This window comes from Myodes glareolus, chromosome 10 (genome assembly GCF_982192425.1).
Source record: "Myodes glareolus chromosome 10, mMyoGla1.1, whole genome shotgun sequence".
NCBI lineage: Eukaryota > Metazoa > Chordata > Mammalia > Rodentia > Cricetidae > Myodes > Myodes glareolus.
In genome coordinates, this window is record NC_142035.1 from 49,622,848 (window position 1) to 49,636,444 (window position 13,597).

The 13,597-nt window shown below is 48.0% G+C and overlaps 1 protein-coding gene across 3 annotated transcripts in view; it reads left to right on the plus strand.

Moving 5' to 3' along the window:
• The window catches only part of LOC125416673 (uncharacterized), a 31,035-nt gene that overhangs the window by 7,823 nt on the left and 9,615 nt on the right, over nt 1-13,597 (plus strand). For all 3 annotated transcript variants that reach the window (XM_087911213.1, XM_087911214.1, XM_087911215.1), the window contains exons 3-4: nt 5,347-5,530; nt 6,583-9,783. In XM_087911213.1, coding sequence (XP_087767339.1) covers nt 5,347-5,530; nt 6,583-9,783 — 3,385 coding nt within the window. The remainder of the gene's footprint in view (nt 1-5,346; nt 5,531-6,582; nt 9,784-13,597) is intronic.

Genomic DNA, 13,597 nt, shown 5'->3' on the forward strand with positions numbered 1-13,597 from the left:
CATCAGCCAGCGTGTGCCCCTGCCTCATCAGCTGCTGTCCATCAGCCAGTGTGTGCCAGTGAGAAGAGGCCGGCTCAGGGATATGTTTCCTCTTGCTTAGAAACACATCTTATGGTGAACATTTAAGAAATACGAATGAGAAAAAGAAAGAAAATAATACTGCCCACAAGCCTGCAGCCTAGAGAGAGCCACCTGGAGGATTCGAGTATACACTTACCCCAGATGTTTTTCTTCTCTTTCTAATTTTTCCCTCCCCATCACTCCACTTTCAGTTTTTTAAAACTCATATAAAACTATCCCTGTTAGGTCTGGAGAGATGACTCAGCAGTTAAGAGGGAGTTCTGCTCTTGCAAAGGACTGAGTTTGTTTTCCAGCACCCATGTCAGGTGATTCACAATCACCCTTAACTCTAGTTCCAGTGAATCCAATACCTTAGTCTTTCTATAGGAACCTGCACCCACTTACACACACACACACATACACACACGTATGTATGTATGTATGCATGTATGTATAAATTACATATTATTTAAAGACTTAAAATTTAAAGATTTATTATATACATATAATTATACACACACACACACATAGTATATATATATATATATACTAATGAAGAAAATATGATGCAAGGACAGAGAGGGCCTGAGGAAACAAGAACCCCCGGGAGCAGAAGTCAGGGCAAATCCAGCCCTGGGAGCGAACCCAGTCCCAGAACACTGGCAGATTAGGATTGAGCTAGTGACCAGATCCAGAGTCGGCGATCTCCACCAGAACAAGTCCAGCTCCAAGCCAGGGGTGTAGTTGGGGTGAATCTGGGAGGAATATGGTGAAAATGACCCAAACACATCACAGGCATGTATGAAGTTCTCAAAGAATTAATTAAATACTATTTTTTGAAAGAAGTTGCCAGCATATGTCACATTGTGTACAGCAGCACACGAACCCAGTTCTCACACACATTCCTCAGCCCCTGAAATAGTCAGAACTTTTTGTTTTGTTTTATAAGACAGGGTTTCTCTGCGCAGCCCTGGCTGTCCTGGAACTTGCTCTGTAGACCAGGCTGGCCTTGAACTCACAGAGATCTGCCTGCCTCTATCTTCCTAGTACTGGGATTAAAGGTGTGTGCCATCATTGTCCGGCTAATAATCACAATTTTTAATTTAACTATTTTAGTAAATATTTTACTGTGATTTTAACTTTAATTCCCATGAAATAATGCCTTAAAACATTTTTATTCAAGCCTGGCGGTGGTGGTGCACGCATTTAATCCCAGCACTTGGGAGGCAGAGGCTGGTAGATCTCTGCGAGTTCGAGATCAACCTGGTGTATAAGAGCTAGTTTTAGGACGGGCTCTAAAGCTACAAAACCAAAAAAAAATATTCATTTAAAGATTTTAAAGTTTTTATTATTTTTAGTTATATGTGAGGTTTTGTGCATTTCAGTACTAGTCTCCACAGAGGCTGAAAACAGTGTTGGATTCCCTGGAAATGGAGTTACGGGCGGTTACTGCGCCTGACATGTGTGCTGGGAATTGCACTTGAACTTGGGTTCTCTGCAAGCACAGGATATACAACATTTACCCCAGTTTTGACCCCTCCCCCAAATGGAAATTACTAAGCACATTCTTAAGTTCACAAAGGCATGCAAAGGCCCTACAGTAAACATCTTTTTTAAAAAAGGAAAATTGTGGAGGTTGTATACCATGTGATTTCAAGACCCATCATAGCTGGGTGGTGGTGGTTTATTCTTCCAATCTAAGAACAGGGAATTTGCCTGGTGGTGGTGGTGGAGGGTGGCGCACGCCTTTAATCCCAGCACTCAGAGGCGGGTGAATCTCTGTGAGTTCAAGGTCAGCCTGATCTACAAAGTGAGTTCCGGGACAGCCAGGGCTCTATTATGCAGATAAACTATGTCTTGAAAAATTAAATCAAAAGAAGAACAAGAGATTCAGAAACACACATATAGGTGTGCACACCAGTTCAAAGGACACAGAGAGAGCTGGGACACTTAGCTATTTGTGTGCAAAAGTAAATGTGGAACTGTATAAAAAGATCAGCTCAAATCCATCAAATGTCTAACTGTAGCTCTTAAACTTATAAATGATTCATAAAGAAACAGTCTTTGATCCGAGCCTTTGAGATCTTGGGTTAAGTACAGATTTCCAGATGTAAAACTGGAAGCTTGACTCATGAAAGGACCAAATAAGCTTCTCTTTGGAGATCAGGAAATACTTTTTAATGGAGGTGTGTTGACAGTTGTCTACAGCGCTGAAAGTGCATCGGAACTGATAGGAATTACAGAATCGTAGCTCCTTTCAGGTTTAACATCATGGACGATATAAAATAAATGCACTTATACAAATGCACAATTGCTGCTGCACGCAGTATGGTCTACTTCACAACAATGTATAATTAGTTGCTTTATAGATGTATCCATAGATACAGACGTGGTTTTATTGTTTGTTACTATTATTTATCTTTTCAACTACTGGATTGTTATAAACATTTTACACTTCTTACACCTTTATGATCTCTACGCATAATGCTACCACACAACCTTTTTGCTCAGGCAGTATAAACAGAGATGCTCTTGAATCACCCAAGTGCAATCGCCAAGACCCATTGTTTGATCAATAAGAAATAGGGGCTGGTGAGATGGCTCAGCAGAAGGAAGCACTTGTTAAACATGACGTCATAGCTAAGATTCCAGATGCTGTGTAAAAGCACCATAACCTAAAGCAGACCTGGGAGCGGAAGGGTTATTTGTCTCAAGGATACAGCCCTTCATCAGAGAGAGCCGAAGCAGGAGCAGAAGCAGGAACCATGGAGGAATGCTTCTTACGTGCTTGCTCCCCATACATTGCTCATCCTGCTTTCTTACACAAGCCAGGACCACCTGCCCAGGAGTGGCACTGCCTGCAGTGAGCTGTGCCCTCCCACAACCAGTATTAATCAAGAACATACCCCACAGGCTCGCGTACAGGCCAATCTGATGGGAGGCACTTTCACAATTCTGTTTCCCTCTTCCTAGTTGATTCTAGCTTGTGTCAGGTTGACATAAATTAGGCAGCACACCCAATGAGTTCAATCCCAGGGCCCGCATGGAGGGAGATACAAGGGTCATGGCAGAGGCACAGCATCATGTTGCCTTAACTAAAAACAAGCCAGTCTTAGTGTTCTATTGCTGTGAAGAGACACCATGACCAAGGCAACTCTTATAAAGGAAAGCATTTAGAGTTTAGGAGTCCATTATTATTAAGGCAGGGAGCATGGCAGCTCACAGGGAGCACAGGGAGCACACAGGAAGCATGACAGCTCACAGGGAGCACAGGGAGCACACAGGGAGCATGGCAGCACACAGGGAGCATGGTAGCACACAGGGAGCATGGCAGCCCAGGGAGCATGGCAGCACACAGGGAGCACACAGGGAACATGGAGCACACAGGGAGCACACAGGGAGCATGGAGCACACAGGGAGCACACAGGGAGCATGGAGCACACAGGGAGCACACAAGGAGCATAGCACTGGAGAAGCAGCGGAGAGCTTTGCATTCTGATCCTCAGGCAGCTGGCAGAGAAAGAGAAAACACTCTCAGCCTGGCACGGGCTTTAGAAACTTCAAAGCCCACTCCCAGTGACACACTTTCTCCAACAAGGCCACACCCACTCCAGGAAGGCCACACCTCTTAATCTTTACCATGCCCTGGTGACTAAACATTTCAATATATGAACCTATGGCAACCAGTCTCATTCAAACCACCGCAAAGCCTAAAAGAAGAAAACCAAAAAATGGAAGCCTTGTGTAAAACATACACCTTGGACTCTTGTCAACACGTTGCATTGAATATCAATGGTCTTGCTCACATTTCTCAGTGGTGGTTTAGTCTTTACCATAAGCACACGCAGCAATTAGAGCTACACTTCTTTTTATTGTAATAATTAATTAATTAATTAACTTTTTCCCCCTTGAGACAGGGTTTCTCTGTAGCTTTGGAACCTGTCCTGGAACTTGTTCTGTAGACCAGGCTGGCCTCGAACACCCAGAGATCCGCCTGCCTCTGCCTCTGAAGTGCTGGAATCAAAGGCATGCACCACCACCTGGCAAAATTATTATTTTTCTGTTATGAAATGCTTGTCTCCTGTCTTGTCCAGGGTCAGTTAAACTGAAAACCACACATTGTGCTCCATTTTTTAAGCAATGTCCATTTCACATGGCCACTTGGTAGCTCTGATTTCTGATCCTAAGTACTTTGGTGGCACAGTGAAAATAGTGTTCATATTTCTGTGTATAGTATAGCTGAATAATAGCCACTTACAGATAGGTTGATCCCCAAAGGAAAGGGACTGGTGTATGACACACAGTATCAAAACTTGCATCTAAGCACCCTCCAGAAGCCACATTTGATCTTCGAGAAAAGTCTGGAATATGTTTTACCACTGGCGATCACTAACTCTTGGGATGCTTAAAATGAAGAGCGATCTCAAGTGTTGATGAGAACGTGTGAGAACTTGAACTCTCTTTTTGCTGATTAGAACATAGTACGTTGCAACTACTTTAGAAAATATTCTCTAAAAGTTAAACATATACCCATTGTTACTAGGCATTTATCCAAGAGAAACGGCCTCCTGTGTCCACACGAAGACCAAGGCATGCATAGCCACAGCAGCGTTCTTTCTTTTTAGTTCTGTGTCCCCAGTACTGGGGATTGAACTCAGAACCTGGCACCTCTACATGAATGCTGCATTACCGAGTTAGATCACCAGCCTTTTTATTGCAAGCTTCGAAACAAGTTTCCAGTAAGTTGCCCAGGCTGGCCACAAACTCACTATGTGGTCTATGGGCGCTGTGAGCTTGTGATCCTCCTGCCTCTGCCTCCCAAATAGCTGGGGTTATAGGTGCACACCACGGTGCCAAGCTTGGGGGCTTTATCTTATTTTAATAGCTAAGATAGAGTGGTCTCAGGTTTCTTACCTGAAACTCTGGAAGACAGAAGATGACGGATCAATTGTATACAGGCTGTTGAGAAGAAAAGCCTGAGACTCAGAATTCTCTACCCAGATTGCCTGTCATTAACCTGTTTAACCTTACCGTATGAAGTTTGTTAAGGCTGAGACTGAGGTAACAACTCTAATTCATAACTTTTCTTCAGGATGAAGAAAGGATGAAGAGAGGTCTTTTCTTTCTTTCTTTTTTTAAATTCAACATGTGTCTTGGCTCATAAGCACAGTCGTCAAAGTTCACTTTAATGGCCACCTGGTGCTCTGTACCTTCTGTGTAACCTCATTTCCATGTGACTCTTTGGGTTTAACGTGATAACATTCTAAGTGCAATGTGTCCATTCAGGCTGGCCGGAGACTCCGAGGACGAGTGGTTTAGGGAGGAAATGAAGCCAGTGGCGGAGTCTCTGATCCTCTCTGGGAGGAACATCCTGCTGGTAACCCAGGAGCTCCCCGTGCAGCCGGAGTGTCAGCGCCACTGGGAGGAGCTAGTGGCCACAACTCAGCAGATCCTGGTGAACACTACCAAGGTGAGGCTCCCTCAGAGCTGACTGGCAGCTTGGTCATTGCTGGAGAGCACGCATGGCCATGCAGTTCTCACAGGACCGCCTGGCCGTCCCTTAATTCGAAACCTGCCCAAGTGCTTGCCAAGATCCTCGACAGAGTTCATTGCCGATTTAGTCAGGGCTAAAATTGAAGCTGTAACAGGAGCTGGTAGAACCCCTCAGTTTCCAAACACACTCAGTTTTTTCATCCTGACCCACATTCCTTTCTAAATACAACTTAAATTTATTTTGGAGAATTTATGTATTTTTATTTTATGTCTGTGAGTGTTTTCCTGAATGTGTAGCTATGCACCACGTCTGTAAACCGACTGAGGAAGAGGCGGGCAAAGGAGGGTCTAGGAAATTCTAGTGTTGAAATTACAGACAGTTGTGCGCCCCCTTGTGGATGCTGGGAATCAAAGCTAGGTCCTTTGGTAGCGCAGTCGGTAAACGTAACTGCTGACCCATCTATCTCTCCAGCCCGTTTACAACTTTTACATTGGGATATTGCCCCTGGTTCAAATACATATCGCCAAAATATTTTGTTGTTGTTCATTGTATAACATCTGTAGTGTGGTTTATTGGAGATATTGCAGTGGGGTAGAGGAGGGTGAGAGGCAGAACCGGAGGGGTTTGGGAACCTGCTGGAGGTGAATGAAAGGGAGAGAAAGGCTTTTGATTTGGGTACCAGCCCCAGGGTTAGGGAGTGGATGGAGCTGTCTGCGAGAGGCGAGTCAGGCTAAGAAAAGCTGCCTCAGGGAAATGCTCCAGCCCATCCTTCTCATCTAAATAATAATCCGTCTTTGAACAGTCCCGGGTAAACCCTACACCCGAGAAGGCAGCCAGTTCAGACCTCTGGTTTACAAAGAAATGCGCACATCCGCAAACCCGCATTCTCCAGGTCCGGTCACCTAGACGGTGCCTGTGTTTGGTTACATTCAGGTTAAGTGACAATGTAAGGTCTCCTAGGCTTAAGCCACATGGCCCCAAGAATGTTCAGTCATCTTCAAGTCTCTTTCCTGTGACCGCCCCAGCAGGTCTTACTGCTTGAAGACGCAGCAATGGCGAGGAAGACGGTGCCAGCGGCTGGTTGGTGTCTGGCGTGCCTGGAGGCTCTGGAGGCGGCGGAGGACTCCACCTCGCTGCGCACCTCGCTGTCTGACCTGGCGGCTGCGCTGCAGCGACTGGGCGGCCTGACAACGCGCTGGGCCCGGGACGAGCGCCTGGGTCGAGTTCGCCACCGGCTAGGGTGCTGCATCCCAGCGCTGCTCGCAACCGCCCGCGGCCACCTCCGGCACCCACAGGAGCCGCAGCTGGTGGCTTCACGGCGCCGCGTCTTTGCCCTGACCAGGCAGAGCCTCAGGGAGCTCCTGGCTGTACTGCAGCCCGGCATCGCAGGGCCTGGTGCGCGCTCTCAGAATGGCGCATTGGCACATCGTCTGCAGAAGCTGCGACAGGTTCTGGAGGAGCCCGGGCCGAGTCACTTGCGTGTCGGGTTGCTGGATGCGCCAATGGTCGCCGTGGTGTGGCACTGCCTGCACCTAGCCGCCTGCTCCGCACCAAGGGAGAGGATGCACCTAGTGTCCCATTGCCGCCAGCTGCTACAGCTCCACCCTGGGCTGCACCGGTCTCCCCAGATCAGCCCAGGGACAGAATGCGAAGCTGTGCGGGCCGCGACTGATGCGCTCTTTCGGGGAGTCCGTGCTGGATTACTGAGCCAGATTCTGGACACGTTCACAGATACCCAAAGTCCTCTAGAGAGGCTGGTCCAGGCCGCCTTGGCGACTTCCACCATCAGGTCCCAGTGCAATAGCGAAGCCTTGGCAGAGACTTTGCGACTTCTCCTTGATGCTTTTCACAACCAAGCCAAGCAAATGATCCGAGTGGCACACTTGGTTTGGGTCTGCTGCCCCCAACAGCAAACCGGCAGAGACCTGGAGGCTGCCGTGGCAGGTCTTTGGGGGCTTGTGGTCAAAGCGATGGGACTCTTTTCACAAAGTCCCCAAACGCAAGGCCTGGACTGGAGCCCTGACATCCTGCAGGCTCTGCTTGAGGCCTGGGCCAGGGAATCCGAACACCTCTTGGCATGCTTTGATGTCGTTCTCGATATTCCTGAATTCCTGAGTTTGTCCATCCAGGAAATGACTAAACACTTGGACATGTACACAAGGGCTCTGAGGAGCGGCGCACCCAGAGAGTTTTCCAGACCTGTGGCGTTCTTACGCGGAAGAGCCACACACATAGTGCAGGTGATGAGCAGGTACGTGGGTCAAGACCCAGATCCCATTTTTCGAAACGGGATGAGAGTCGTGGTTCAGCAGCTGGCGCAGTCTTCCTTGACGCTGGCTGCAGCCACTGAAGGCAGCACAGGCGGGGACAGTGCCCAGGACACAGGTGCCTTTTTAACTATGGCAAAACACCTCATCTATTCGGCTCAGCAAGTCCACCAGGGGCTGGATGGGACCAATCACCCAGACATCCTCAGCCCGCTTCGATTCCAAGTCCAAAGGTTTGACCTTGCCAAGAGATGGCCTTATGTGGGTCTCCCCAGCCTCCAGCATTCTACAGCTCCCGCGCTGAAATACCAGCAGGTGCCTGGGTTAGGGAGAAATGACACGAACACCGCTTTCCTACCACTAGAACAACTTTCCTACACAGTGGTCCCTGACACCTGCAAACAGGGGTGGGGCTCTCCATTCCTTGCTGTCAGCAAAGTCATCACTACCGTGGAGAACCAGGAGCACCTGGTAGTAACCTCACCACGCACCAACATGCCAGAGCCAGAACGCACTGTGAATATAGCCCCAGAAATCCAGGCTGGGGAAGAACCCCTGGGACCAGAGAGGATGTCAAGACTATATAAATTCTCAAGAGTGGTACCTTCGGTTACTGACCTAGTCAGGGAGGAAGTCCATAGCACAAGCATTAGAAGTGACAGACTTCTGGAAGTGGCTTTTCAGCAGTCTGGGAGGACCAGGGAAGCCAGGCAGGCTTTGGTAGCCAGGGCTGGTGACTGGTACCCTCTGTGTCGACAACTCTTTTGCCGTAGCCCAACCACAGAATTACCGGGGAGCATGGAAGTGTTTGTGGAACTTCAGCAGAATTTGGCCTCAATGGTTCAAGTAGCAGCCAAAAGTGGTTCTGTGCATTTGGACGAGAAGAGCCCAATGAAGGACCTGGGAATGATTTTAGAGCTGCAAGGTAGACTGGAAAAAACAGAGGTCCATGCTAAACAGCTATTAGACCAAGTTCTGTCCTCTGATGATCGCCAAGCCTCCAAGTTGAGGGACGAGAACGTTGACAATGAAAGCCTTCTGTGGGCGGTGGCTGTGCAGGACCTGATGCAGTGCATGGGGAGGCTCAGCAGGAGACAGGGCCTGTTCCTACTGCCCCTGCAGCAAGCAGTGAAGAGCCAGCAAGGGTTGCAGGAAGGGTTAGAGCAGGCAGCACATGTTTCCCAAAGGTTACGAGAGGCTGCTGAGCTGTCTCGTGTTCTGTGTGGTGATGAGCAGGTAAAAGATGAGGTCTCTTTTCTGTGTCGAGAAGTTCATGTACTCACAGATGCCTTGTTGGAGGTGGCACACGTTTTGGTCTCCTCCCCCAAGCCATGTCCCAGCCTTTCCACACGCTTTGAGCTTCTCTGCTTGGAACTCAGCCTGCGAGTCAAGACCCTGACCAACCATCTGAGTAGCATCAATGCTGACTATGAGCATATGTTCCAAGATGCTGTTGGCAAGAGCTCCCAGACAAGGATGCTGTCTATTATCCAAACTGTGCAGGGAATCATAGCAGGAAGTCAAGAGTCTGGACCCTTCCAGGAAGACCTTCTTGTGTCTCTAGAGAACATTCTCCTGCTCACTAAGGAGGTGGCCGAGAGGGTCCCTGAGCTCCAAGAACACCCAGAGGAGCAGGGGTTGCATATGCCGGACTGGCTTAGGTGGGAATGGGCAGCCAAGGTCCACCATGCAGTGACTCAGCTCCAGGCCTTGGAAGGTGATCCCACTGAGGCCTGGAGACTCCTGGTCCAATGCCTGAAACCCGGGGAAGAGCCAGCAAATGCCCCAGAAGAGGTCCTTGTCCAGCTCCAGCTGCAGTGTAAAGAATGTGCAGTAGAAACCTCTGCAGGGGGCAGTGTGGAGTTTCAGGATGCTGTTCCCAAAGGCACCACAGAAGTCTCAATGGGGACCTGTGCTGATGAGCTAGCCACCACCGGAACCACCACAGCAGACCTGAGCATGGTAGGCTACTTGGCATCTTTCATCTACCTACACCTGGACCTGTTTTCTAGTAACCAAAGACCCTCACACATTCCAGAAACTCAATGCCCACACCGCATGTATAATTCATACAAGGCAGGCAGCATGAGCAGTCTAGACTTGGGGTTCAGCTACCCTAGCCCGCAGCTACCTCTGTCATGTCCTTACCAAAATCAGAGAGAAGTCTCAGCACCATTTAGACGCCAGCATTCTAGTCCTCTGGAGGACTGCTGAATGAGTCCCTGCAAAAACATTTCCCTTCCTTAGCATCTAGTATGTGTCCTAGAACGAGTGCCTTCCCATCAGCCTTTTGGAGTTTTCCCTTATTACTTTAACAAACTTTCCTATGGCTGCCAGTACTCAGGCTGCTTCCTCCACTTTGACCTCTACAGATGTCACCTCCCTGCTCCAAAGTGACAGGAAAACAACTAGAATCATTGTAATGGGGAGTAAAGGGGTTTACTAGAAAGATACTAGGTCTGTCGAATGCCTCCCTTACATATCTGCTTCCTTCTAGGGCAGGACAGGACACTTAGGCATTAAAGATCTTAAAGACTGTATTTCTACTGACCATCACCAGAGTCAGTAGGCAATCGTACAGCTTAGCAGGACTCTAGTGGTTTCTACGCAGATATACTTCATCCAGTGTTGACCGCTCTAGAGGTGGGACCTGGGGGAGGAGAGCCTAAAAGTGAGGCAGACTAGAGTCTCATGCCATAGTCACCCTTATTCAGAGCCTCAGACAGTTTATACTCCGAGGGTTAAGAAAGGTCACATGGGGAAAGTTCTCGTGCGTTTGGGCTGTGTACAATCACAAGGGCAAGCCCCATGTGGCGAAACCTATTTTTCCACAGAAGCAGATGACCAGCAACAGCCAATTGTGATGGATCATCTACAGTAAACTCACCCCTGTCTGCTACACCCGGGAGGAGCACGGAAGCACATTCCAAAAACAACTCTGTGGTTTTGGGGAAGCCGAGGTCACAAGACTCCTGTTTTCTGGCATTCTCTCACAAGCACTCAGAATCCCCTTGCATGACTCCATTCTTGGACCGTGTTCTGACAATCCAGGATTTGATAGAGAAGTCACCTCATCTATCCCCACCGTGACCTTACGGATGGCTAAGCACAATCTCCCAAAACTCCATAGGGCTTTGCCCAGGAGAAAGCTGACCATGCCACCCCCATGCTGTTCTCTCATCAAAATGTCACTTCCACGCAAGGGGACTCCGTGACCCAACAGCTTTAGGCTCGTCTGCTCATCTCTCAGTCTCATAAATCCAAACAGCCTCCAGACTTCTCTCCCCTTCCCTGGCTCTCTGTAGCCATCAGCACACACTACTGACGCCACCCACTCACCGACTTGCCTCCGGTTTCTGTCAATGCATCAGAAGTGTCTCCCATAGCTGCAAGGCAGGGCGGCAGGGTAGGGAGACGCCGGGTAGCCAGCTTTCAGACTCTGGGTCTAGAGTCTCTATCACACAATCCTCGGCCCATGTTGAAAAGTTTGGAGTCCTATCTAGATTTGATTGCTGAAAGTCTCTGGTAGGTGCTAAAAAGGCCCTTTCCCAAGCTTCCTCACCATTTCAGTTGGGGTTTCTATTGCTGTGATAGTGATAAAACATCATGATCAAGTCAGTTTGAAAAAGCAAGGGTTTAATTGACATAACGGTTTCAGAGGCTTAAGGTCCATGACGGTGAGTTGAAGGTATGGTGACAGGAAGCTTGGAGAACATCCTGGGAATGGTGGGAGGCTGCTGGAACCGCAAAAGGGACACACCTAGTGATACGCCTCCTCCAAGATGGCCACACCTCCTCGCCCTTCTTCAAAAGTCCCACTAACTGGGACCAAATATTCAAACACATGAGTGAATGGGGGCCATGCTCATTCACCCAGCCACACCCACTCTTTGCTCCAGACCACCATGTCCATTCTCCGTGGTCTTCAGTCACTGCTGCTGAATTCCTGGTCAGTGAATTCTTCATCATTTCCTTCTTTTCAGCTCCTCCTGCCTTCCCAGCTCCCAGCAGGCTGACAGGTGAGCCTCGCTGGAAAAGGCCTCTGCCTTCCACTCCCAGCACATAGGGACATCCTGATCTAAAGTCAGGCCATTGCTGAAGCAGGTGACATCAGTCATTTTCAGAAGGATGCTTTAATTGAAAAGCAAGACAGAAACCCCAGCAAAGACAGGCGATTTACTAGTACTCGCTAGCTGAGGGTCCTAGCCCCCTCCACAGGGCTGCTACAGAGCACCACAGATGAGGTGACTTGTAGAGAAAAGAAAGTGAATTGGCTCCCAGTTCTGGAGTTTGGCGCCTATCTGAGGAGAAGAGACAACCAAGGATATCTTCAATGCTTTGTTATTGGGGTCACTTCCAGTGTAGGACAATTTGTCTTGATTCTGGCGTCAGAAAGACATAGGAAAGGCATCACTAAAGATCTGATAGAAAAACCACATCTAAAAAAGTCAGGTCCAGCCTACTTTTCAGATGTCGGGGCTGCTGTTTCCTTAGGAGGAAGCCAAAATCAAGTTTGTTTTTTTGTTTTTGTCTTTTTCTTTCTTTCTTTCTTTCTTTCTTTCTTTCTTTCTTTCTTTCTTTCTTTCTTTTTTTAAAAAAACATTGTTATTTACTGTGAAGACCTTCGGAATAGGATGGGTGTGAGCGAGTTCAAGTTGAAACATCCAAGGATTCCTGAATCTCCTTTTTAGAAGATGAACATCCTTTATTCTTTGACAGTTTTACACAAGTGAATAATGTATCTTACCCGTCTCCATCCCCAACCATCACCTCCGATTTGACCCACAGGTCCCCTCTCCTACTCCCACTTCATCTCCTCCCCACCCCCTTTGGAGTTGTCTCAGACCTGTGGTCTCACTGTGTAATCCTGGCTAGACTAGAACTCTATGTAGGCCAGATTAGCTTTGAACTCACAGAGATCTGCCTGTCTTGGCTCCCAAGTGCTGGGATTGAAGATGAACACCACTATGTCCGGATCCCTATTTTTATTTATATGTATGAGGGTTTTGTTTATCTGTATTTCTGTGTACCACATGCATGCGGTGACCTAGGGCCCGAAAGGGGCATCAGATTCCCTGGAAGGAAATTACAGATGGTTCTGAACTACCAAATGTGTGCTAGGATTTGAACCTGGGTCCCCTTGAAGAAAAGCCAATGCTCTTAACTGCTGAGCCTTCTCTCCAGCCCCTCCTCCTAACAAAACAAAAACAAAAACAAAAACCAGGGACTGGAGAGATGGGTCAGCGGTTAAGAGCGCTGACTGCTCTTCCAGAGAACCAGGGTTCAATTCCCAGCAACCACATGGCAGCTTACAACAGTCTGCAACTCCAGTTCCAGGAGATCTGACACCGTCATACAGAATATAGAAACAGGCAAAACACAAGTATATATTAAACAAATAGATTTAAAAAAACAAAACAAAACAAAACAAACAATCAAAAACCAAAACCGAAACCAAACAAACACACAAAACTGAATCCCATCAGTGCTGCCTGCTGGAAAACTAACTGTTCGTGTTGGCTTGATTTTGTACAGGTAATCATAACTGTGGTGGGTCCATGAGCGCAGTGGCCGTACTGTGTCCAGAAGGCAACCTTGATAGCTCCTCATCCTTCAGTTCTTTTTTTTAAAATATTTATTTATTTATTATGTATACAATATTCTGTCTGTGTGTATGTCTGCAGGCCAGAAGAGGGTGCCAGACCTCACTACAGATGATTGTGAGCCACCATGTGGTTGCTGGGAATTGAACTCAGGACCTTTGGAAGAGCAGGCA